General features: G+C 35.8%; 5 protein-coding genes across 9 annotated transcripts; 4 read left to right on the forward strand and 1 right to left on the reverse strand.

Annotated features, from left to right (window-relative positions):
* The first annotated feature begins 3,496 nt into the window (after positions 1 to 3,496).
* On the forward strand, positions 3,497 to 6,513 carry LOC111409114 (NAC domain-containing protein 30-like). Of its 3 annotated transcripts, none has more exons than XM_023039055.1 (4): positions 3,497 to 3,641; positions 4,625 to 4,803; positions 4,957 to 5,228; positions 5,829 to 6,513. In XM_023039055.1, the coding sequence occupies exons 2-4, from the start codon at positions 4,632 to 4,634 to the stop codon at positions 6,345 to 6,347; spliced, it is 963 nt and encodes a 320-aa protein (XP_022894823.1). In that variant the 5' UTR covers positions 3,497 to 3,641; positions 4,625 to 4,631; the 3' UTR covers positions 6,348 to 6,513. The 3 variants fall into 3 exon arrangements, with proteins under 3 accessions (XP_022894823.1, XP_022894824.1, XP_022894822.1); XM_023039056.1 differs by lacking the exon at positions 3,497 to 3,641 and adding an exon at positions 3,675 to 4,424; XM_023039054.1 differs by lacking the exon at positions 3,497 to 3,641 and having other exon boundaries at positions 4,440 to 4,803.
* Positions 6,514 to 7,062: 549 nt separating this feature from the next.
* LOC111409494 (calcium-dependent protein kinase 11-like) lies at positions 7,063 to 9,192 on the forward strand. Its single transcript, XM_023039540.1, has 7 exons — positions 7,063 to 7,692; positions 7,843 to 7,986; positions 8,089 to 8,241; positions 8,335 to 8,450; positions 8,717 to 8,819; positions 8,907 to 9,001; positions 9,100 to 9,192. The coding sequence occupies exons 1-7, from the start codon at positions 7,146 to 7,148 to the stop codon at positions 9,190 to 9,192; spliced, it is 1,251 nt and encodes a 416-aa protein (XP_022895308.1). The 5' UTR covers positions 7,063 to 7,145.
* On the forward strand, positions 8,670 to 11,750 carry LOC111409115 (NAC domain-containing protein 30-like). 3 transcript variants are annotated; one of them, XM_023039058.1, is made up of 4 exons: positions 8,670 to 8,764; positions 9,748 to 9,926; positions 10,080 to 10,351; positions 10,952 to 11,750. In XM_023039058.1, exons 2-4 carry the CDS (start codon positions 9,755 to 9,757, stop codon positions 11,468 to 11,470), a joined length of 963 nt encoding a protein of 320 aa, XP_022894826.1. In that variant the 5' UTR covers positions 8,670 to 8,764; positions 9,748 to 9,754; the 3' UTR covers positions 11,471 to 11,750. The 3 variants fall into 3 exon arrangements, with proteins under 3 accessions (XP_022894826.1, XP_022894827.1, XP_022894825.1); XM_023039059.1 differs by lacking the exon at positions 8,670 to 8,764 and adding an exon at positions 8,798 to 9,547; XM_023039057.1 differs by lacking the exon at positions 8,670 to 8,764 and having other exon boundaries at positions 9,563 to 9,926.
* Positions 11,751 to 12,268: 518 nt separating this feature from the next.
* On the forward strand, positions 12,269 to 14,814 carry LOC111409116 (calcium-dependent protein kinase 11-like). Its single transcript, XM_023039061.1, has 7 exons — positions 12,269 to 12,815; positions 12,966 to 13,109; positions 13,212 to 13,364; positions 13,458 to 13,573; positions 13,793 to 13,960; positions 14,037 to 14,261; positions 14,338 to 14,814. Exons 1-7 carry the CDS (start codon positions 12,269 to 12,271, stop codon positions 14,473 to 14,475), a joined length of 1,491 nt encoding a protein of 496 aa, XP_022894829.1. The 3' UTR covers positions 14,476 to 14,814.
* A 709-nt stretch (positions 14,815 to 15,523) lies between these two features.
* Positions 15,524 to 18,357, reverse strand: LOC111409117 (uncharacterized membrane protein At4g09580-like). The gene is made up of 5 exons (XM_023039062.1): positions 17,673 to 18,357; positions 16,610 to 16,877; positions 16,332 to 16,502; positions 16,061 to 16,199; positions 15,524 to 15,983 (listed from the first exon to the last, which is right to left on the reverse strand). Exons 1-4 carry the CDS (start codon positions 18,017 to 18,019, stop codon positions 16,068 to 16,070), a joined length of 918 nt encoding a protein of 305 aa, XP_022894830.1. The 5' UTR covers positions 18,020 to 18,357; the 3' UTR covers positions 15,524 to 15,983; positions 16,061 to 16,067.
* Between the last annotated feature and the right edge of the window lie 4,964 nt (positions 18,358 to 23,321).

A 23,321-nucleotide genomic window follows, 5' to 3' on the forward strand; every position in this document is an offset into this window, starting at 1 on the left:
TATATAAAATTGTTTGATTTGAATAAGTAAATTTTATTCGCTTGAGTCTCGCTTCAATTCTCATCTAAGATAGATTAAGGGCCTGTTTGATAGGGCGTGGAAATTGCATGGAAAATGGAATTTAAATTCTATTTCCCACTTTTGTCATATTTGATGTTAATTTTTTCATGGAATTGGTTTTCCACACACTCTTGCCACATCAGTATTTTCCTTGTTTTCCTTGAATTTTAATTCCCACCAAAGTGGTTTTTCGGGATTTTTTTTTTCGCTAATTGAAACAAATTTTAGGAATAACGGTAAAAGATGATATCCCTTAAATTGACAATTTTCATGCAAAACAAAGCCAAACGAACACCAAAAGCTAGATATTTTTGGATGATTTTTGGTTTTCTTGGTTTTTTTTGGGCAATGAAAACAAATTCCATTCCCAATACCAGTACATTCTATCCCTTTAATCGACAATTTTCATATAAAATAAAGCCAAACGAACACCAAAAAACACTTTTATTTCAATATTTTCACGTGAAAAATTATACCAATTAAACACAATAATTGACAATTTCCAATACAAGTAAATTCTATCCCTTTAATCAACAATTTTCATGTAAAATAAAGACAAACGAACACCAAAAAACTCTTTTATTTCAATATTCTCCACGTGGAAAATTATACCAATCAAACACAATAATTGACAATTCTCAATAAAATAATTTCTATGCAATTCAATTCCCTGAAATTTATTTTCTTTCCACTCAAATTCCATCTTTACAATCAAACAAACCATAAATCTCATATTTAAATAATGCTCAACATCATTCTCCATTTTCTTAAAAGGACCAAACATAACATCACAAATTGTAGCATGTGTTAAATCGATGCTATTAAAAACTGAGATAGTCATAGATGCAAATATATCTTATCATTCAAACCAAACTAAAGAATCCACCCTAAACGCTGTATACCATTTAGTCCTTATTTCAGTAATATGTTATAGACTCAACGTCATGTTCAAGTAATACTCCGTATCAAATAATTAGACATTAATGATGCGATACATCGATGAATAAAGACATGGACACCATTTTTTTCTCATGAAACTGCTTACATTTCAGTACTCTCCGCTCTGTCAAAAACATTAATATGCAGACTAAATATTAAAATATGATAAAGAAAGAAAGAAGAAGAAGAAGAAGAAGAATAAAAACAATCTTCAGTCAGGAAATGTTGAAACTGATGATGTTTACTTTCTAAGGTTTTTTGTTGTCATTCTTTGGTTGGAAACTTACTAGATTATAATATTTGGTACAGTACTTTTGTCTCGATCAACCCTTAATAAATTAATTTTATTATTTTAAATACAAAGCTATATTTAAAAAAAAAAAAAAAAAAGAGGCTTTTGGGCTCTTCTCTTGTATCACACTCAAGTTTTACAAGCTATGTGGTCTTAAAATAATTGAACAGCTTATATATATTGCATAATTATAATACAGAAAGCATGTGCAACCAAAAAGTGAGGTCTTATTATTATTTTTTTCTGCTGATACATTTTTTAATTTGTTTTCTTCTTTTATCTTTTTGTCTTTCTTTCTCTTGTAAAATTATGGGTTTTAATAAGGATAAGGCACTCTATTGATAAATATAATAGGACCATAAAACCTATCAAAATCTATTTTTTAAGTGCATATAATATAACTCAAGTCTGGGACCAAACCAGTATTTTTGGCATCTTATGGGGTTTTAATTTTCCCTCCTTAAATATAACCCATGTTTGATCTCCATTCATTTGAAAAAATACAATCTTAAACAGTATTTTGACATCATTTCAACCGCAAATTCTTTAATAAAATAATATTACACACAAATTTAAAACCTTTCTTTATTTTTTAATCAAATATTTCTCATCGTTACACTATTAAAAATGCATTCTTATAAAAAGAATGGGGCTCAAACAAGGGCATAGCGAGCGCAAGAAATGGAGTACCGAGTACGATCTAATACAATATAAAATGTCATTTATTTAAGGATATATCAAGAATAAACCATCAACACTCGTTAATTCTAAATGATGCCGAGGATTGGTTTACATCAACAAAATCATTCATTCGATCCAAAGAGTATATTTCAAAATTGAATCTAACGAAAATCTCGAAGTTGAATATAATCTTATCCAAACAACCTACTAACAATAAACCCATACTTCTTGTATTTAAAGAAAATAAGAAAACCCCAAGTACCAACTTTCAAGAAATTGTAAATAAAGCTCTAAACTATCGTACTATATCAAAAGACTCGTATTTTATTAAAGATAATAATAAAAAAGATTCATTAAATTTCAGATAGATCCAATTAAGGACAAGTACAAAGAGCTGTATCCTACTTAACTACTTGATTTAAAATCTTAATTTGATAAATAAAGTATTAAAAATGTACATTTCATAGGATTCATTAAATTTAAGGCAATTTTGATTAGTGTCTAATAGTAATTAATCACCCGACATGCATTAAGCCTAAGCCAAAGCCAAAGCCAAAGCCAAAGCCAAAGCCAAATACAGAAAAGCTGGATGATGGCTTTTCTAAGACTCATCTCACAAATATATATATGAATACATGACACCACAAATGATTAGCATACTGAAATAGACAGCTCGGAATTCGAGGTGTCATCCACATGTCTTCCGTCTACTGGCTTCAAATGTGTAAGGGCGGCGCACCTAACAGACAAGAATTGCTGGATTGTGGGATGAGCAAAATGCAAAATGCAAAAGCAAAAGCAAATATTTGTTTCAGTGCTAATTCAAATGGCAATGACAAGACAAGATTTTTGTTTTTACTGTAACCATTATTAGCAGTAAATTGATCTGATCTTAGTTAAAAATGCAAAAGAATTAGAAAAAATATCAAATTTCTTGATGAGAAATAAGGATTACAATGGACAATGCAAAATAGCTACACTCCATTCTCAGCAGACGTACTCTTCGTCATTATATATCGAGTTCGGGTATAATGTCTCTTTATTTCCTCATCACATCTGGACTTACTACTAGATGGAGACTATAAATTTATTACTATAATTCAAATTAGGATTAGGAAAGTCCATAGCTTCATTTCATTCTTGATAAATTTCTTGTGTTCGGATAGAAAGGTGAAGCTGATCTGCTCTCTCGTCACTTACACCAGTTACCTTCGTCATGAATGGTAGAATAATCTCTTTATTGTCACGCACCATCCAAGTTCATTTTCAGACAAGTGGAAATTAAAGTCTTAGGGCACAATATAACGGTGGAGGGTGGCGTGAAAATTTGGTGTCACGCCGTCCAAACAAAGCTTTGATCCAATCTGCCACCCCACGCGTAATCAATAACATATATACAATCTCTTTTACTCACATTACCTTTTGTATGTGTATATGGACTTTCTAAAACTTTATTTTATATATATAAATCTTATGTTTGATCTGTCATATTCATTAACTGTTTGTTGGCTTATCGTATTAATATATAAAGAGCCCTCTTACCAACAGCATGAACCAACATTCAATACAATCAAGTCATTCTCTTCACCAATATATTCACCTCCTATTCCTAGAAATCTAGTCGCTCTCTCTAGGCAGTTCAAGAACACACAAAAAAGTTGAACTTGTGGTTAGTATTTTTCTTATTCCTGTGCTTTTGGATGTAAATTTGTATTCATGCATAGGTATGTGTATAGCAAAATGAAATAGGAATCTGTTTTCTTTCAGCTAGAACCATCAAGTTTAGTTTTTTAGCTTTAACTCGTTCAGAGGTCAAGTCGAGTCCCCTCCTGAACCGGAGTGGGCTTTAATGGAAAAAGAAACTTGTCATCTTCAAACCCTTGTTCCAGATCTTATTGATCAGATTGTATGCATTGCAAAATCTCTCTTTAGCTAGTGTATCTATATGTCTTCTCTATCGTTTTATGTGTGCGCAAGTCAGTCCTAAAACGTTCTTTCGATCAGAAAACTGCGACCGGATCGAAGTATAGATTTGGGAATTGTACGTTCTGGTTCAGAAATGGTGTGATGAAGGGTGCAGCTGAATGCAATCAATGAAACGAGCATGCCCCCATGTTCACAAGTCAAATTTTTACGGCCACTTTTGTGATAAATGTTCTTAATTTTGCTACACATGTATTGGCCCATGTTTTAGCATGAATCATTTGGTCTGCCACTTTTTTTCCTCATAAAAACACAATTCCAAAACATGCAGCAACAATTCATGGGACCATCAAACCATAATGTTCACGAGTGGATATATGAATGAATCATGACAATTTCACAAGAAAAGAAACAAGTTGTGTGAATTTTACTCTCTGTAATTTGTGAACTTTTTTCCTTCACTTCATCAGGAGAGTGTCTTCCAAAAGTAGCTTTACAGTAAACCTTAAGAATGAAAACATCTTTGGGGGTATGGTTTGCTTTTATGATTTTTTTGGTAAGATGGATTGTAATAGTAGACCCTACAATTGAATTGTATTTAACATTGGACACCAAATGTCTTCTTCGGATTTGCATTATTCGCTTAAATTTAGTGCTAACGAAAGAACTAAAATCTTCTGATCAGAACTTCGCTCTTTTCCTAACATATATTTGGCATTCTTTACCCAGGAATAGTATGGATTCGACTATGGAAATCGAATCATGTATCCCTCCAGGCTTTCGATTTCACCCCACCGAGGAAGAACTCGTTGGCTACTACCTAAAGAGAAGAGTTAACGCCATGAAAATTGATCTTGATATCATCGTTGACATTGATCTCTACAGAATGGAGCCCTGGGACATTCAAGGTACCCATTTGCATTTTAAATTTTTTACCTAATCAAATTATCTACGTAGCATTCTTCTCACTTTCGCTTCAGTTTGCGAATTGCTCAGTCCCAGATTTCATTTATGGGGCAGAATAGGTTCTGACGATTCATGCTACAAATTTTTAACTGCAGATCAGTGCAAATCAGGATATGAAGAACAAAATGAGTGGTATTTTTTCAGTCACAAGGACAGGAAGTATCCAACTGGAACTCGAACAAACAGGGCGACAGCTGCCGGTTTCTGGAAGGCAACCGGAAGGGATAAGGCAGTGCTTTCGAATGACAAAATGATAGGGATGAGGAAGACATTAGTATTCTACAAAGGACGCGCACCAAATGGACAGAAAACTGACTGGATCATGCACGAATATCGGCTCCAAACATCTGAACATGGACCCTCTCAGGTAATTTCAACATCATCTAGGAGAATTACTTTAAATTTCTGTGTGTTAATTTCTGATTTTATTCTTATTTTATTATTGCTCGATCGATTAAATAGACACTAAGATAGTCTAAGAGCAAGAATTAAGTTCATACATTAGAAGTGACTTTGCCTTGAATTATGAAAAATAAACAGATATAGATATAGATGTATATCTTCTGATTGTTACAGTAGATATCCTGAATGACTCTCATCCCAAATATTTGCTTTTTTTATATTTTTGTTCATAAAAAAACATGACTTTTATAAATCCATTACCCTCTTCAATATTTTTTCTTATTCTGTAATGATTTCAAAGGTGACAAACGCTCTTTTCCAAAGCACTTTCTGTGGTTTAAATTGCTAATTGGAGAGACAAGCTTTCTTCTTCCTTTCTTTATTGTGCTGCATCAGTCTAGAATAAAGACAATTATATCGAGTATTCTAGACATGTATTAGGTCGTCCTTTTAGAGGGGGCATGACGAAAACATTGATAAGTAAAAAACTTGCAACGTCAAGTGGATGTAGTTCTCGCATTGTATTATATAGAAATTAGCGCGTTAATATTATCAAACATTACAGGAAGAAGGATGGGTGGTTTGTCGAGCATTCAAGAAGCCAAGTCCAAATCAGAAGCAAGGTTTTGAAGCATGGAATAATGTCTACTATACCAGATCGATCAACAGAAATTACAGGCCTAATCCATCATATCCAAGCACCCCGAATGGAACGCAACACTTCGATCCAATTAATCAAGGGACAAATTTTCAGCAGTCTCCACTTGCTTCAGTTTTCGAAAATCAAATAGTTGAACTTCCAGAACTCGATAGCCCACCCATGTTAACAACTGATTTTACTACGAACGAAAGTTTACATTTCGAAGGTAATGCAATATTTGGGAATGAAGAGTCGACCGAGGATTATAAAAGCAATTATGGGAATCAAATTAGTGATTGGAAGAGCTTGGATAAGTTACTTGCATCAGAAGTAACTGAGCCTTCATCATATGCTTACACAAACCTGTTATTAATGTCCCAAAACAGTGAGCAAAATGCTCAAAACCATGTCAGCCAATTACTGGAATGCTTTCCCGACTTTTAGTTAAGCTTGTTTGGTATGCAGTGTATTGGACATATAACATTTTAGCTTATTTTTCTTCGTTCAGTACTCCCCAATTTACACAGCTGAGTATGTCAAAAGTGCATACATGGATAGAATTTGTTGTGAATTAATATATAAATAACTGCCCTTGTCAAGTTCTTTATAATAGTTGTCAAAGATCATTGTGTCCAAGGCCATAGGTTGAATTGTTAATTTACATTTTAACTCTTCTGTTGTTCTGCAATTGTGAATTTATTATATATTATTTGACAAACTAATTGAAGGACATAAACGTTGTTTTCTTTTCCATTTGTTTCAATTTTCTTGCCTATGAAGTTATAAGGTTTTTATTTTTATTTTCTTGCAACAGCTGGAAATTTAAATAAATGAAATGTGATGTTTAAATTAGGAATATTGAGCCCTTCCCCAAAAATAAAAATAAAAAATCCCAATTTGTTCCGCCTGCCTCCTGCAAATTCATGACAGGCTGCCCCAGGCCACTCCGGCCTGTTGGCGTCCCTAGTGTAAAAAAAGATGTCACTAACTCTAATAATGGTGTTTTTATCCCATTAGAAATTACCACAAGAAAAAGGCACAATGCACTTAGTCAAGCTCCACCACAAACTCCGCCAAATTGTATGACCAAAAATCAATTGTTAGTTACTTCTCAATAATTTATGGTGAAACAAAAACAGAACAGAGATTTTTTCTCAAACTCCAATCAAGAAACAAAAGAACTTGTAGATAGAGAGAGAACAAAGAGCTTAGAGATAGATAGGTCCCTACTAACAATACTCGATGAAGAAACATTCTTCAGGATCATCCTCAAAGATTGCATCAGCAGTTCTTCCTTATCAAACCCCAAGACTCCGAGATCATTACAATTTGGGGAGAAAATTAGGCCAAGGCCAATTCGGGACGACTTATCATTGCACAGAGAAGGCCACAGGCATTGAATATGCATGTAAATCGATCCCAAAACGCAAGCTTTTGTGCAGGGAGGATTACGATGATGTTTGGAGGGAAATTCAGATAATGCACCATTTGTCGGAGCATCCTCACGTTGTGAGGATTAAAGGGACTTATGAAGACAATGTGTTTGTTCATCTGGTTATGGAATTGTGTGCTGGCGGCGAGCTTTTCGATAGGATTGTTCAGAAAGGTCATTACAGCGAGAAAAAAGCAGCTCACCTTATGAAAACCATTGTTGGGGTGGTCGAGGCTTGTCATTCTCTTGGTGTAATGCATAGGGATCTTAAGCCGGAAAATTTCCTTTTCGATACTCCTGATGAGGATGCAAAGCTTAAGGCCACCGATTTTGGGTTATCGGTTTTCTTCAAACCTGGTATATTCTTGGATTCTGTTTGATCCATTTCGTTAGTTTCTTTCTTCAAATATGTAGGTTTAAACGTACATGAGAATTAGTAGACCTTGAATTACAATGAGAATTATTGATATAATCTGATGGAGAATTTTATGATAATATTCCTACCAGGACAATATCTTTCTGATGTAGTTGGAAGTCCCTACTATGTCGCGCCTGAAGTGTTGCATAAATATTACGGCCATGAAAGTGATGTGTGGAGCGCAGGCGTTATCCTCTACATATTATTATGTGGAGTTCCACCATTTTGGGCTGGTAAGCTTTCGAATTCACCATTTTCCTATAATCACCAACTAATTTCATCTTTTAATATTTCCTTGTTCATCTCTGTTCTTTTTTCAAATTTTCGACTCGCAGAGACAGATAATGGTATCTTCAGACAGATTCTGAAAGGAAAAATAGATTTCGAATCTGAGCCATGGCCAAACATCTCAGATAGTGCAAAAGATCTTATAGGAAAAATGCTCGATAGAGACCCTAGAAGACGAATATCTGCTCATGAAGTCCTATGTAAGTTGTATTCTTGCTTCTCATATGAATTATGTCTGTTCTTGTTTTACTTTTACATATTATTAAACAAAGGAAACTTGGCTTTCGTAATAGGTCACCCTTGGATTGTGGATGATACAGTTGCCCCGGACAAACCTTTGGGATCTGCAGTTCTCTCACGCCTAAAACAGTTCTGCGCCATGAACAAACTTAAAAAGATGGCACTGCGCGTATGTCCCCATTTGATGTCTTTCTTGTTTATTTGCTATATACAATCTCTTTTACTCACATTACCTTTTGTATGTGTATATGGACTTTCTAAAACTTTATTTTATATATATAAATCTTATGTTTGATCTGTCATATTCATTAACTGTTTGTTGGCTTATCGTATTAATATATAAAGAGCCCTCTTACCAACAGCATTAACCAACATTCAATACAATCAAGTCATTCTCTTCACCAATATATTCACCTCCTATTCCTAGAAATCTAGTCGCTCTCTCTAGGCAGTTCAAGAACACACAAAAAAGTTGAACTTGTGGTTAGTATTTTTCTTATTCCTGTGCTTTTGGATGTAAATTTGTATTCATGCATAGGTATGTGTATAGCAAAATGAAATAGGAATCTGTTTTCTTTCAGCTAGAACCATCAAGTTTAGTTTTTTAGCTTTAACTCGTTCAGAGGTCAAGTCGAGTCCCCTCCTGAACCGGAGTGGGCTTTAATGGAAAAAGAAACTTGTCATCTTCAAACCCTTGTTCCAGATCTTATTGATCAGATTGTATGCATTGCAAAATCTCTCTTTAGCTAGTGTATCTATATGTCTTCTCTATCGTTTTATGTGTGCGCAAGTCAGTCCTAAAACGTTCTTTCGATCAGAAAACTGCAACCGGATCGAAGTATAGATTTGGGAATTGTACGTTCTGGTTCAGAAATGGTGTGATGAAGGGTGCAGCTGAATGCAATCAATGAAACGAGCATGCCCCCATGTTCACAAGTCAAATTTTTACGGCCACTTTTGTGATAAATGTTCTTAATTTTGCTACACATGTATTGGCCCATGTTTTAGCATGAATCATTTGGTCTGCCACTTTTTTTCCTCATAAAAACACAATTCCAAAACATGCAGCAACAATTCATGGGACCATCAAACCATAATGTTCACGAGTGGATATATGAATGAATCATGACAATTTCACAAGAAAAGAAACAAGTTGTGTGAATTTTACTCTCTGTAATTTGTGAACTTTTTTCCTTCACTTCATCAGGAGAGTGTCTTCCAAAAGTAGCTTTACAGTAAACCTTAAGAATGAAAACATCTTTGGGGGTATGGTTTGCTTTTATGATTTTTTTGGTAAGATGGATTGTAATAGTAGACCCTACAATTGAATTGTATTTAACATTGGACACCAAATGTCTTCTTCGGATTTGCATTATTCGCTTAAATTTAGTGCTAACGAAAGAACTAAAATCTTCTGATCAGAACTTCGCTCTTTTCCTAACATATATTTGGCATTCTTTACCCAGGAATAGTATGGATTCGACTATGGAAATCGAATCATGTATCCCTCCAGGCTTTCGATTTCACCCCACCGAGGAAGAACTCGTTGGCTACTACCTAAAGAGAAGAGTTAACGCCATGAAAATTGATCTTGATATCATCGTTGACATTGATCTCTACAGAATGGAGCCCTGGGACATTCAAGGTACCCATTTGCATTTTAAATTTTTTACCTAATCAAATTATCTACGTAGCATTCTTCTCACTTTCGCTTCAGTTTGCGAATTGCTCAGTCCCAGATTTCATTTATGGGGCAGAATAGGTTCTGACGATTCATGCTACAAATTTTTAACTGCAGATCAGTGCAAATCAGGATATGAAGAACAAAATGAGTGGTATTTTTTCAGTCACAAGGACAGGAAGTATCCAACTGGAACTCGAACAAACAGGGCGACAGCTGCCGGTTTCTGGAAGGCAACCGGAAGGGATAAGGCAGTGCTTTCGAATGACAAAATGATAGGGATGAGGAAGACATTAGTATTCTACAAAGGACGCGCACCAAATGGACAGAAAACTGACTGGATCATGCACGAATATCGGCTCCAAACATCTGAACATGGACCCTCTCAGGTAATTTCAACATCATCTAGGAGAATTACTTTAAATTTCTGTGTGTTAATTTCTGATTTTATTCTTATTTTATTATTGCTCGATCGATTAAATAGACACTAAGATAGTCTAAGAGCAAGAATTAAGTTCATACATTAGAAGTGACTTTGCCTTGAATTATGAAAAATAAACAGATATAGATATAGATGTATATCTTCTGATTGTTACAGTAGATATCCTGAATGACTCTCATCCCAAATATTTGCTTTTTTTATATTTTTGTTCATAAAAAAACATGACTTTTATAAATCCATTACCCTCTTCAATATTTTTTCTTATTCTGTAATGATTTCAAAGGTGACAAACGCTCTTTTCCAAAGCACTTTCTGTGGTTTAAATTGCTAATTGGAGAGACAAGCTTTCTTCTTCCTTTCTTTATTGTGCTGCATCAGTCTAGAATAAAGACAATTATATCGAGTATTCTAGACATGTATTAGGTCGTCCTTTTAGAGGGGGCATGACGAAAACATTGATAAGTAAAAAACTTGCAACGTCAAGTGGATGTAGTTCTCGCATTGTATTATATAGAAATTAGCGCGTTAATATTATCAAACATTACAGGAAGAAGGATGGGTGGTTTGTCGAGCATTCAAGAAGCCAAGTCCAAATCAGAAGCAAGGTTTTGAAGCATGGAATAATGTCTACTATACCAGATCGATCAACAGAAATTACAGGCCTAATCCATCATATCCAAGCACCCCGAATGGAACGCAACACTTCGATCCAATTAATCAAGGGACAAATTTTCAGCAGTCTCCACTTGCTTCAGTTTTCGAAAATCAAATAGTTGAACTTCCAGAACTCGATAGCCCACCCATGTTAACAACTGATTTTACTACGAACGAAAGTTTACATTTCGAAGGTAATGCAATATTTGGGAATGAAGAGTCGACCGAGGATTATAAAAGCAATTATGGGAATCAAATTAGTGATTGGAAGAGCTTGGATAAGTTACTTGCATCAGAAGTAACTGAGCCTTCATCATATGCTTACACAAACCTGTTATTAATGTCCCAAAACAGTGAGCAAAATGCTCAAAACCATGTCAGCCAATTACTGGAATGCTTTCCCGACTTTTAGTTAAGCTTGTTTGGTATGCAGTGTATTGGACATATAACATTTTAGCTTATTTTTCTTCGTTCAGTACTGCCCAATTTACACAGCTGAGTATGTCAAAAGTGCATACATGGATAGAATTTGTTGTGAATTAATATATAAATAACTGCCCTTGTCAAGTTCTTTATAATAGTTGTCAAAGATCATTGTGTCCAAGGCCATAGGTTGAATTGTTAATTTACATTTTAACTCTTCTGTTGTTCTGCAATTGTGAATTTATTATATATTATTTGACAAACTAATTGAAGGACATAAACGTTGTTTTCTTTTCCATTTGTTTCAATTTTCTTGCCTATGAAGTTATAAGGTTTTTATTTTTATTTTCTTGCAACAGCTGGAAATTTAAATAAATGAAATGTGATGTTTAAATTAGGAATATTGAGCCCTTCCCCAAAAATAAAAATAAAAAATCCCAATTTGTTCCGCCTGCCTCCTGCAAATTCATGACAGGCTGCCCCAGGCCACTCCGGCCTGTTGGCGTCCCTAGTGTAAAAAAAGATGTCACTAACTCTAATAATGGTGTTTTTATCCCATTAGAAATTACCACAAGAAAAAGGCACAATGCACTTAGTCAAGCTCCACCACAAACTCCGCCAAATTGTATGACCAAAAATCAATTGTTAGTTACTTCTCAATAATTTATGGTGAAACAAAAACAGAACAGAGATTTTTTCTCAAACTCCAATCAAGAAACAAAAGAACTTGTAGATAGAGAGAGAACAAAGAGCTTAGAGATAGATAGGTCCCTACTAACAATACTCGATGAAGAAACATTCTTCAGGATCATCCTCAAAGATTGCATCAGCAGTTCTTCCTTATCAAACCCCAAGACTCCGAGATCATTACAATTTGGGGAGAAAATTAGGCCAAGGCCAATTCGGGACGACTTATCATTGCACAGAGAAGGCCACAGGCATTGAATATGCATGTAAATCGATCCCAAAACGCAAGCTTTTGTGCAGGGAGGATTACGATGATGTTTGGAGGGAAATTCAGATAATGCACCATTTGTCGGAGCATCCTCACGTTGTGAGGATTAAAGGGACTTATGAAGACAATGTGTTTGTTCATCTGGTTATGGAATTGTGTGCTGGCGGCGAGCTTTTCGATAGGATTGTTCAGAAAGGTCATTACAGCGAGAAAAAAGCAGCTCACCTTATGAAAACCATTGTTGGGGTGGTCGAGGCTTGTCATTCTCTTGGTGTAATGCATAGGGATCTTAAGCCGGAAAATTTCCTTTTCGATACTCCTGATGAGGATGCAAAGCTTAAGGCCACGGATTTTGGGTTATCGGTTTTCTTCAAACCTGGTATATTCTTGGATTCTGTTTGATCCATTTCGTTAGTTTCTTTCTTCAAATATGTAGGTTTAAACGTACATGAGAATTAGTAGACCTTGAATTACAATGAGAATTATTGATATAATCTGATGGAGAATTTTATGATAATATTCCTACCAGGACAATATCTTTCTGATGTAGTTGGAAGTCCCTACTATGTCGCGCCTGAAGTGTTGCATAAATATTACGGCCATGAAAGTGATGTGTGGAGCGCAGGCGTTATCCTCTACATATTATTATGTGGAGTTCCACCATTTTGGGCTGGTAAGCTTTCGAATTCACCATTTTCCTATAATCACCAACTAATTTCATCTTTTAATATTTCCTTGTTCATCTCTGTTCTTTTTTCAAATTTTCGACTCGCAGAGACAGATAATGGTATCTTCAGACAGATTCTGAAAGGAAAAATAGATTTCGAATCTGAGCCATGGCCAAACATCTCAGATAGTGCAAAAGATCTTATAGGAAAAATGCTCGATAGAGACCCTAGAAGACGAATATCTGCTCATGAAGTCCTATGTAAGTTGTATTCTTGCTTCTCATATGAATTATGTCTGTTCTTGTTTTACTTTTACATATTATTAAACAAAGGAAACTTGGCTTTCGTAATAGGTCACCCTTGGATTGTGGATGATACAGTTGCCCCGGACAAACCTTTGGGATCTGCAGTTCTCTCACGCCTAAAACAGTTCTGCGCCATGAACAAACTTAAAAAGATGGCACTGCGCGTATGTCCCCATTTGATGTCTTTCTTGTTTATTTGCATCGAATTGGTTCATGAAGAGATTTGAGTTCCGGAATTATTCTTTGATTACTATTCTACATTCTTACAGAAGCAAGATTAACAACTTGATCTGTTAACTAAATACTCAATTAGTACGTAAATTTTAGGATTTTAATACAGGTCATCTTTGACAATGCATTTTTCAAGAACATACGTTGTGCAGGTCATAGCAGAAAGACTTTCGGAAGAAGAAATCGGGGGATTGAGACAATTGTTCAAGATGATTGATACAGATAATAGTGGGACAATAACGTTTGAGGAACTTAAACAAGGTCTAAAAAGAGTCGGCTCTGAATTAATGGAATCCGAAATCAAGGCACTTATGAACGCGGTATACCTAGTATCTCTGTTCTAGTACATAGTTTTCACCAGATGTTCAGACAATTAAATTCAGAGTTTTCTGGCAGGCTGATATTGATAACAATGGGACTATTGACTATGGTGAATTTCTTGCTGCAACCTTACATATGAATAAGATGGAAAGGGAGGAAAATTTGCTTGCTGCATTTTCTTTCTTCGACAAGGATGGAAGTGGTTATATCACCGTTGATGAGCTTCAACAGGCGTGCAAAGATTTCGGCCTCGGGGATGTTCATCTGGAGGACATAATTAGTGAAATCGACATAGATAATGTATGAATTCATAGCAGTAATTTCAGTGCTGGAAAACCTTAAAGCTAACGTTGTTATTTAACTCTTATCATTGCAGGATGGCCGAATTGATTATGGAGAATTTGCTACGATGATGAGGAAGGGTAATGCTGGGGTTGGGGGTAGAACCATGAGAGGCAATTTGAACTTTAACTTGGCAGATACACTGCAAGGAAAAGACACAGGGAAGGAATAAATAGGCCATCTTTTGTATAGCTTCTAACTCCAGATGTATGGCAAGGTCGACCAAACAGTACTGGACAATATTAAAGGATGAAGAAAGCTAAAATTTTGTCTACAGTGCTGTCTACTTCTGTCCAAACTCTATAACAAACATGGACTTACAGTCGTGTTTGCTAAATTAATGAATGATGAATTTTTCTTTTTCAATAATCGTATAGATATATTGTAGTAGTAGTTACCACATATGATCTCCAGTATGTGGGGATCCATGTGATATTGACAAAGTAGGATGTTATTTTACCAAAAATTGCACTCTGACAAACTTGGATCAAAATATTGTCCTGTTGGAACAGAGGATGCCAGAGATACTTTCATGACTATTTTACAAGGTTATCTTGGTATTTCTATTAATTTATGTTAATAGAGGTCACAAGTGTTGTGTTAGATCCTTGTACGAGTTCTACACGAATATTTGGACGATGAAATTGGCAAACTAACACTAAAATGTTGCCCACAAATATGTTCTAACAATTAGAAATGAAAATCCTACAATTGCATAAATATTCAGAGTAGCACATACCACCAAACTCCAACGCCACGTTATTTATTCAAGACAACTTTAGTAGGTGAACTACGAAAGTTTGGATTTATACTCGAACGAATTTTTTTATCTTCTGTTAAATTAATTGCTTTAGTTTAAAGGATGACAATTCCTTCCCTTTCCCTCAACTTAATTTGACCACAGTTAAAGACCCACCCCACCTATTCTTGGCTTAACTTTTAATTCAAAAACAGGGCATTAAAGATCATACAGCATGATATAATTCAGGTCATGTTTGGCAATAATTCTTAAAAGTCAACATTTACTTATGAAACTTGGAAAATTGCTTTTGAATATGTTTGAATAGTTTTTTGAAAGTGTTCAATCTTGCTATGAGAACTCTTAGAGGAAGATGGCCTAAGAAAACTTCCTTAAAAAGCTCTTCTACAAGAAGGAAAAGCCTTGCCAAACAGACCGTTAATATATAGACAATTCTTGACAGATGAGGCAAACAGCCGGAAAATTAATCGAGCGCATAATAAAACTAAGTCATCTTCAAGCATTTTACAACTAATATAGAGAACAACTAAGTACTAAAGCAACTTCCCATATTTTTCCAACAGCAAAGGGGTATGTATGAGCTTTCACAATGTGGTACATCGCCATTGAGGAGGTCTCATGTTATATCACTTAAATAACTTCTTTTTGATGCTATGCTGATATTTGAATCAAATTCTATAATTTACATAATTGTTTGGTACATGACATCCAATATATCATCGCTACCCAAGATTTCTGTCACGCATGATAAAACCTGGGTAAGAATGTTACCTAATCAGCCTACATAAATTTGAATAATCAGCTTTCTGCCTTTGAACTATAGTAGAGTAATCGATCAAACCCATGTATCACAAGCAAAAGTAAACACCTTCTCAGCACTCGGCAGCAGTGTAGAAACAAGGTCCTGCACCCTCAGGGTCCTGGTAACAAAATGCAAGAACAGTTAAAAGATAAATTATCTTGTGCTCCATCTCCATAAATATATGTGGAAACTCACCACATCCCTATTCGTATATTCGCTTCCTCTTCAAAAGGGTTGGAACTAATAAAAGAGATCCAATGAGGAAAAGCAAGGCCAAAGTCTTAACATCATATAGATCTTTGACTGATTTCAGATCTCCAAGAGCAAGTCCAGCCTGAAACAAAAGCAGCGGCAACATAAACAGCATTGCAGGGATGAACATGTCCGATTCTTATTCTGCCTTCTGCAATACCAACATCCAGAAGAAAATAATACTAAAAACTCGAGAATGAAATGTAAGTCTTACCTTTACAGTAATGTAGGAGGCTGGAATAAGACCAATAACAGTTGCCAGAAAGAAAATATGAAATGGTACATCAACAATAGGTGATGCCAGATTGATAAAAAGGTTTGGTAACGTTGGGGTAACTCTCAAAAAGAGCATGTAATTGAGCAACTTCTCTCTCCGCTTTGCTATCTGAAATGGGTGAAGTGTTAAAGATAAGACGTCCATCTATGAATGAAGCAACCTGCAGTTTTAAAATATTACAAAATGAGAAAGAAAAATAGAATAAAAAAAGGTACCTCAGCCTGAAAAAATCTCAATCTCTCAGGCCACAACCAGTTAACAATAGGCTTGCCAATAAGTTTAGATAGAAAGAAGCAGCACGATGCACCAGCTGTGGCATTAAAGACAACCAAGAGAATGCCTTTGACACCAAAGAGTGCTCCAGCTAGTAAGGACATGAAAATTGTCCCAGGAATCATAAACGTTTGCATGAATATGTACATTGAGCAGTAACCTAGAATGAACTTCGCTGGGTAAACTTGAGCATATTTAGCAAGATGATTTCTGGAGCAAAAATTAAAGAACATTCAGGAAACCATGGACAAATTTCAGCAACAGTCTAATAATTTGTTAGATGAACAGAATGATTCGTTAGATAACTAAAACCGTTGTTGAATTTAGCTTACAGACTATCTAAAAGACAAATAAAAACTGGATCTAGTCATTTATAGATGCAAATGATAAGAATAAACTATAAAATCTATTATATCACAGCAACTTATGGGCTGTTCTATAAAAATCACACGGGTAAATATTTTCAAAATAATCTGGAAGAATCAAGTTAATCAATCAAGGGTCAAAGAGATTTGCAGTCTGCCATACCTTGCTACAACTAAGACCAAAACTTCATTATATTGAAGGAGACTAACAACTTCTTGGTGGCCGTTCTTGAAATTTCAACAAGATAAATATGCGCAAATCTTATGATGTACTCCTCTTTCTTTAACAAACCAAAAGACAAAGAAATTATGAAAAAATACTAGCTCTCATCCCGTGCAACCATATATCTAATTCAATCGCTTCGAACTTACAAAAAACTAGTAAATTAGTTCAATCCAAAGTAACTTATCTAGGCGAGCAGATACACGATCTGATTGTACTAGTACTAGATTACTGAGGTTTGTATAAATAACAATGCATTAAACATTACAACCCACATACAATTATTAAAGATAAATAACAGGAGCCACAGTTTCAACAATAATAATCAGTACGAAATAAAAGATATTAAAAAGCCTCCAAAAATTCAAAATACGCAATATAATTATCCCAAATGAAATGGTAGGGAAAAAACCTTACTTGAGCAAGCGAAGATCGGCAAGGTTGCGAGGCAGCTTGAGCATTCCATATTCCGCAGCTGGCATGGTGAGGTAAATACACAACAATCCGGTTGAAAATACCAAAAACACCCCTAACGCCGCCGCGAACTCCCACCGCGAAATCGGAAACTTCTCCGCCTTGACCTTCTTCCTGGTAGGAGACTCCGTATTCTTCTCCTCATCCTTATCTAAAACCCGCCCTCCAGCTTCCACCACCGAACCCCGGGGCGCCGCCATTGACAATGTTGATGAAGATGATGCAGAAGACGACAACGTTTCCAAGAAATTGATCGGGAGCGATGAGCACCGCAGGATTTTAAACTTCATTGTAGCAATCACAAAAAGATTTGATCTGAGGTTGGTTCATAAACATTGATGGATTAAAACTCAAACGCATTAAATGGTAATGAAAAGTTTCTTCAAGATAATGACTGAAAATAGGGGGAAATTCTTAGCTGTTCGTTTTACGAGAATCAAGAATGGATATGAAATATATGGATAATGGTGGACATAAAACCCTAGAAATGGAGAGTTCAAGATGGATTCGAAGTAATTTGGGAACTTTTTTTGTATGTGTTATGTGTGTCTGAGAGAGGAGTCAATGGTGAGGCGTAGAAGGCATCACGTGAAAAAGAGAGGATGGTGGGAACACGAGACGCGTTTTCCAAGGAAGGAAGAGAATATTGTCTTGTATAGATAGTATATCCGGATCTCACGTCAAATGACTTTGTTGCCCTCGTATTCACCAAGCCCCGTTTTATTCTCATTCTCTGAACAAAAAAATAAAAAATATGACTATTAACAATCACATCAAATCATCATATTTGATTTTTTATTTTTTGTTTGAGTCTCTTATTAATTATATTTTTTATTCTCATTCTTAAATCTATGAAAATCAAATGGGGCCTAAAAAAATAAAAGTCAGTACGAGATATAGACATACTTCGCCCCCGTTTGACTTCCATTTTTTCAAATTATAATTGGTGGAATAGCATTTTTTTAGAGAATGGATGATTGAAAAAGAAGAATTTTTTTTTTTCAATTTACATGTAAGGGAGAATTGCAGCCGAGTTATCAAATATTTCATTTATTAACAGATTTTGCTCAAACATTTTATTTGTGCCACTGGAGGTACCAAACCTTTTAAAAATCCGCACCCGAAATCCAAATGAAACCATCCATTTGAGCGTTAATTGATCAAGAAAAATAAATTTTGACCTATTTTGATCAAATTAGAATGGATAAAATGGTAATTTGATAATTACCATATTAAATAAATTGAACAAAAAAATCAAAAAATCAAGAAAAAATAAATAAATTAGGAAAAGAAATTAAAAATTGGTTGTCTTCTTCAACCACCCACCCCACCCCATCGCACCTCACGCCACCCCACCCCACCATCTTTGTCCCTAAACTAGCCACCAGCACCATTGCCAAGAGACCAACCGACACCACTGTCGGCAACAACTTCTTCTCACACCCATTACCAAAAATCCATTACAAAATCGAACAAATTTCTCCAAAATCGACCAGATTATTCGGGTTATTGCCACTGACCGCCCATGGATTTTACAACCTCGCAATGAACCTGACCAATCCACAGCTAATCAAAGTGCATGTCGACTCATCATCCAATAATAATACCAAAAATGCACTTGTCGTATTCAATATGACACACAAGTGTAAGAACGACGGTACCAATAAGAAGCATTTGGACCCACAAGGTCACGAATTGAGGCAGGACATGAACTTAATTTTCACACAGAGAAGGTTGAAGAGGGAAAAAATGCAAATTAAGCGGTAGATTGTGGGGGCATTTTTTGTTTTTTGTTCAAAAAGATGATAATTGAGGACCCATTTTGGAGAAAATTATATTCGATAAATTCTGGAACTCTCCGAATCTTTTTTTTTTTTTTGGTTAAAAGTCATCCCAAGAAAGAAATACAAAGATGGTGGGGTGGGGTGGGGTGGTTCTCGTGGCTGGTTTAGGGACAAAGACGGTGGGGTGGCGTAGGGTGGGATGGTTGAAGAAGACAACCCTTTTCAAATTTCTTTTCTTAATTTTTTGATTTTTTTCTTGATTTTTTGATTTTTTTTGTTCAATTTATTTAATATGGTAATTATCAAGTTGCCATTTTATCCATTCCAATTTGGTCAAATTTACTTTTCTTGGTCAACTAATGGTCTTTTCCGTCCATTTGGACTTCGGGTGCACATTTTTGAAAGATTTGGTACCTTTGGTAGCACAAATGAAAGGTTTGGACAAAGTTTGCTAATAAAAGAAAGGTTTGGTACCTCGACTGCAATTTTTTATACGTGTAATATTATTTTATGGAAGATTTTATAATTGAAAATGAGAGAGAGAGCGCGCAAAAATAATAATAATTTGTCAATTGTCACCGAGTAGATTGTTCCTAAGGAAAATTTCGTGAGTCACCTAAAAGTTATGTTTTTGTTTCAATTTGACCATTGTTAATAAAGAAACTTCGACGAGTGAATTTTAATTAGTTTAAATTTTCTTATGGTATATTCTTGTTTCAATTCATTCATTAAACTCAAGCATTTTGAATAGCCACGTGGGACTAATCGTTAATGTTAGACATTATGTTGTCAAACGACCTCCCGGGCGATGATAAGAACCAATTTTATCAGTCAACATGAATGACTGAACGATAATTCAACATCGAATAATGGATGAACCAACCAAACGTTGCTTTACCTATTGGACGGCTAGTACTCTTTGTGGCTTGTTGATTCCTTCCATTGGAAGTTAACCCTAGTCGAGCCTACTTATCATATCTCGACTTACCTTATGTTGGCCACTTGACTTACTATATATATTGGTGTTTTCACCCTTGTTGAGTCCGTCCAATGTTGAAGCCGTGAGAGTTAGAGAAACTGTCGTGCCCAGCCGTGTTCTTCTGCCTTCATCTTCTTCATGATTTCTTCTTCACCCCAATTGCTTGAGTCTTTGTGAACCTTACCTGAGTGGTATCCATCCTAAGTGAGTGGATTAAATCAACAAAGCAAAGGAGGAAAGCAACCAAAGAGGAAGAGGCGCCGGCGGTATTGGTGACTCCAAAATTGATGTTAAATTCGGTTTTAATGGTTAACTGAGCCCGGAAATCACCGTGAGCAGCAAGAGGAAGGTCCTAACATCTGGTATCAGAGCTCGGGTGGCAAAAAACGGCTCAAAATCGGCTGATTTTCGCACCTACAACCTAGAATCCGAATCTGAAAATTTACAATTACTCACAAACCAAAGCTCGGTTGGACAAACGGAGGCCATACCCATCATCAGCAGGCCGAGGCGCTCCGGGAGAGGCGGCGCGTGGCGGCGGCGCGTGGGGGGTTTTCCGGCAACGCAGTCTTCAGGTAACTTGTTTGTTTCGATCTCCTGAACGCGCTAATATACTTTGTTTTGTGTTTCAGGTTACACAGAAAAAGTTGGACGATTTTGCCCTTTGATACGACGCCGATTGAAATTCAACAGCAAGCTCTTTTTTCTCCACTTTACGGACTCAGATAGGTCCGCTCTGGTAAATTGGCTTAATCCATTTAAATTCAGCAATAGCAAGATCATCGTGTGGGGTGATCGTTAGGTTTTGGGGTTACCGTGAAGGGGTAACCATTGCGTGTGCTAGAATTAGGATTACTTGCGTTAATTAAGTATTTGTTCTTTTAATTTAAAGTGCTTGTTATTCCTTGGTGGACGTAGCATTTAGGTTCATTATTACCTTTGCTAATAATTAACAAGACATTACCTTATCACGTTTCCCAATACTACTTCGTGTGGTTTAATTAGGGTGTTAACCAATGACAACACATAATTTTGATTTAGGAATTTTTAACGGTAAATGGGACTTCTCTATCTGGCAACAAAAGATGAGAGGCATACTAGTCCAACAAAAGGTATCAAAAGCCATCGAAGGCAATTTTGCACCTGATATCTCAAAAGAACAAAAAGAGGAAGCCGATGAGCTTGCCTATACCTCAATAATATTACACTTGTCTGACGCCGTCTTAAGAAAAGTGGGAAAACTAAAAACCACCAAAGAACTTTGGAAAAGACTAGAAGACTTATACTTGCTTAAATCTACACCGAATAAACTCTACCTACTCGAACGATTCTTCAGCTTTAAAATGGATCCTTCAAAGGATCTCGACGACAATCTAGATGTATTTAATAAATTGGTGCAAGATATTGTCAATTGTGACGAAGCCGTGTCTGAAACCTATAAGGCCATTATCTTGCTCAATTCAATCCCAGACTCTTATAAAGAAGTTAAAAATGCTATTAAGTATGGTAGGGAAACGCTAACACCTGAAATTGTCGTAGATTCTCTTAGAAGTAAAGAGATGGAAATGAAGGCTGAAAAACAGGATAGGAGGAGTGGAGAGTTGCATATGATGCAGGGTAGAACACAATTTAGGCAAGTCAGTCATGATGGATACCAAAGTAGTGGCGAATCAAGTAGTAATGGTAGACCTAGATCAAAGTCGAGAACTAAGGGTAGAAAATGATATGGCTGTGGAGGCACAGGGCATTTTATAAAAGACTGTCATAAAGAAAAAGGAAAACAGAAGATTAAGGAAAGAGATGAGGTAAATGTGTTATCCTCTACCTCCGATACTGAAAACAGTGAAGTCTATGTGATCACTAGTCCAGTCGCATACACTACTGAATTAAACTTAACTACTAATTCTCACATGCATGAATGGATATTAGATTCTGGTGCGTCTTTTCATGTGACATCTGAAAAGAATTGGTTTGAAAACTTGCAAGAATCTAATGATGGACAAGTAGTTCTGTGTGATAACTTCTCCTATACAATTGCTGGAATTGGAGATATAAAGATAAAATTTAACACAGGCTTTGTGTACGTGTTAAAAGAAGTTAGATATATTCCGGAATTATCTAGGAATTTAATTTCAGTAGGAAGACTTGAGAAAGACAACTTCACGGGTAAAATTGAAAACAGTATGTTTAAAATGATGAAGGGTGCGTTAATCTCTATTAAGGGAATCAAGAAAAACGACATTTATATCACTACTGGGGAAGTGATTAGAGGATCAAACTCCTCTATTTCTTCCGCCAAAATCGATCACACACACACACGTGGCATAGTAGGCTTGCACACGTAAGCATTAAAGGACTTAAGCTACTTAATGAAAAATGTGCATTTGGTAATGACTGTGTGTCTGACCTATCGTTCTGTGATCACTGTGTGCTTGGGAAGCACCATAGAGTGTCGTTTTCCACCAGTACGCATAAGGCTAAAAGCATGCTTGAATATGTGCATTCTGATCTGTGGGGTCCTGCTAGTAATCCCACATCAGGTGGGAATAGGTATTTCCTATCTATCATAGATGACTACACCAGAAAAGTGTGGGTCTATCTATTGAAAGACAAAACTGAAACCTTCCATAACTTTAACAATTGGAAGAAACAAATGGAAAACCAAACTAGCAAGAGGATCAAATTTTTAAGGACAGATAACGGCCTAGAATTCTGTAATACTGAATTCGATAGAATGTGTAAAGAAAGTGGAATAACAAGGCACAAAACGGTCCCAGTGCGCTGCATAATGTTAAGTTCTGGGGTTCCTAAGTCATTTTGGGGTGAAGC

The sequence above is a fragment of the Olea europaea genome, chromosome 14 (genome assembly GCF_002742605.1).
Source record: "Olea europaea var. sylvestris chromosome 14, O_europaea_v1, whole genome shotgun sequence".
Lineage (NCBI taxonomy): Eukaryota > Viridiplantae > Streptophyta > Magnoliopsida > Lamiales > Oleaceae > Olea > Olea europaea.

Bases quoted from the DNA above. Each gene is read 5' to 3' on its own strand.
- LOC111409114 (XM_023039054.1), top strand. From the start codon at position 4,440: ATGATTTTTTTGGTAAGATGGATTGTAATAGTAGACCCTACAATTGAA. The intron at 4,804-4,956 runs GTACCCATTTGC...TTTTAACTGCAG, and splicing joins GGAGCCCTGGGACATTCAAG to ATCAGTGCAAATCAGGATAT. The intron at 5,229-5,828 runs GTAATTTCAACA...CAAACATTACAG, and splicing joins CTGAACATGGACCCTCTCAG to GAAGAAGGATGGGTGGTTTG.
- LOC111409494 (XM_023039540.1), top strand. From the start codon at position 7,146: ATGAAGAAACATTCTTCAGGATCATCCTCAAAGATTGCATCAGCAGTT. The intron at 8,820-8,906 runs GTATGTGTATAG...ACTCGTTCAGAG, and splicing joins AAATTTGTATTCATGCATAG to GTCAAGTCGAGTCCCCTCCT. The intron at 9,002-9,099 runs GTATGCATTGCA...TCTTTCGATCAG, and splicing joins CAGATCTTATTGATCAGATT to AAAACTGCAACCGGATCGAA.
- LOC111409115 (XM_023039057.1), top strand. From the start codon at position 9,563: ATGATTTTTTTGGTAAGATGGATTGTAATAGTAGACCCTACAATTGAA. The intron at 9,927-10,079 runs GTACCCATTTGC...TTTTAACTGCAG, and splicing joins GGAGCCCTGGGACATTCAAG to ATCAGTGCAAATCAGGATAT. The intron at 10,352-10,951 runs GTAATTTCAACA...CAAACATTACAG, and splicing joins CTGAACATGGACCCTCTCAG to GAAGAAGGATGGGTGGTTTG.
- LOC111409116 (XM_023039061.1), top strand. From the start codon at position 12,269: ATGAAGAAACATTCTTCAGGATCATCCTCAAAGATTGCATCAGCAGTT. The intron at 13,961-14,036 runs GTATACCTAGTA...GTTTTCTGGCAG, and splicing joins TCAAGGCACTTATGAACGCG to GCTGATATTGATAACAATGG. The intron at 14,262-14,337 runs GTATGAATTCAT...TTATCATTGCAG, and splicing joins GTGAAATCGACATAGATAAT to GATGGCCGAATTGATTATGG.
- LOC111409117 (XM_023039062.1), bottom strand. From the start codon at position 18,019: ATGAAGTTTAAAATCCTGCGGTGCTCATCGCTCCCGATCAATTTCTTG. The intron at 16,878-17,672 runs GTAAGGTTTTTT...TTTTTGCTCCAG, and splicing joins GCCGATCTTCGCTTGCTCAA to AAATCATCTTGCTAAATATG. The intron at 16,503-16,609 runs GTACCTTTTTTT...CACCCATTTCAG, and splicing joins TGAGATTTTTTCAGGCTGAG to ATAGCAAAGCGGAGAGAGAA.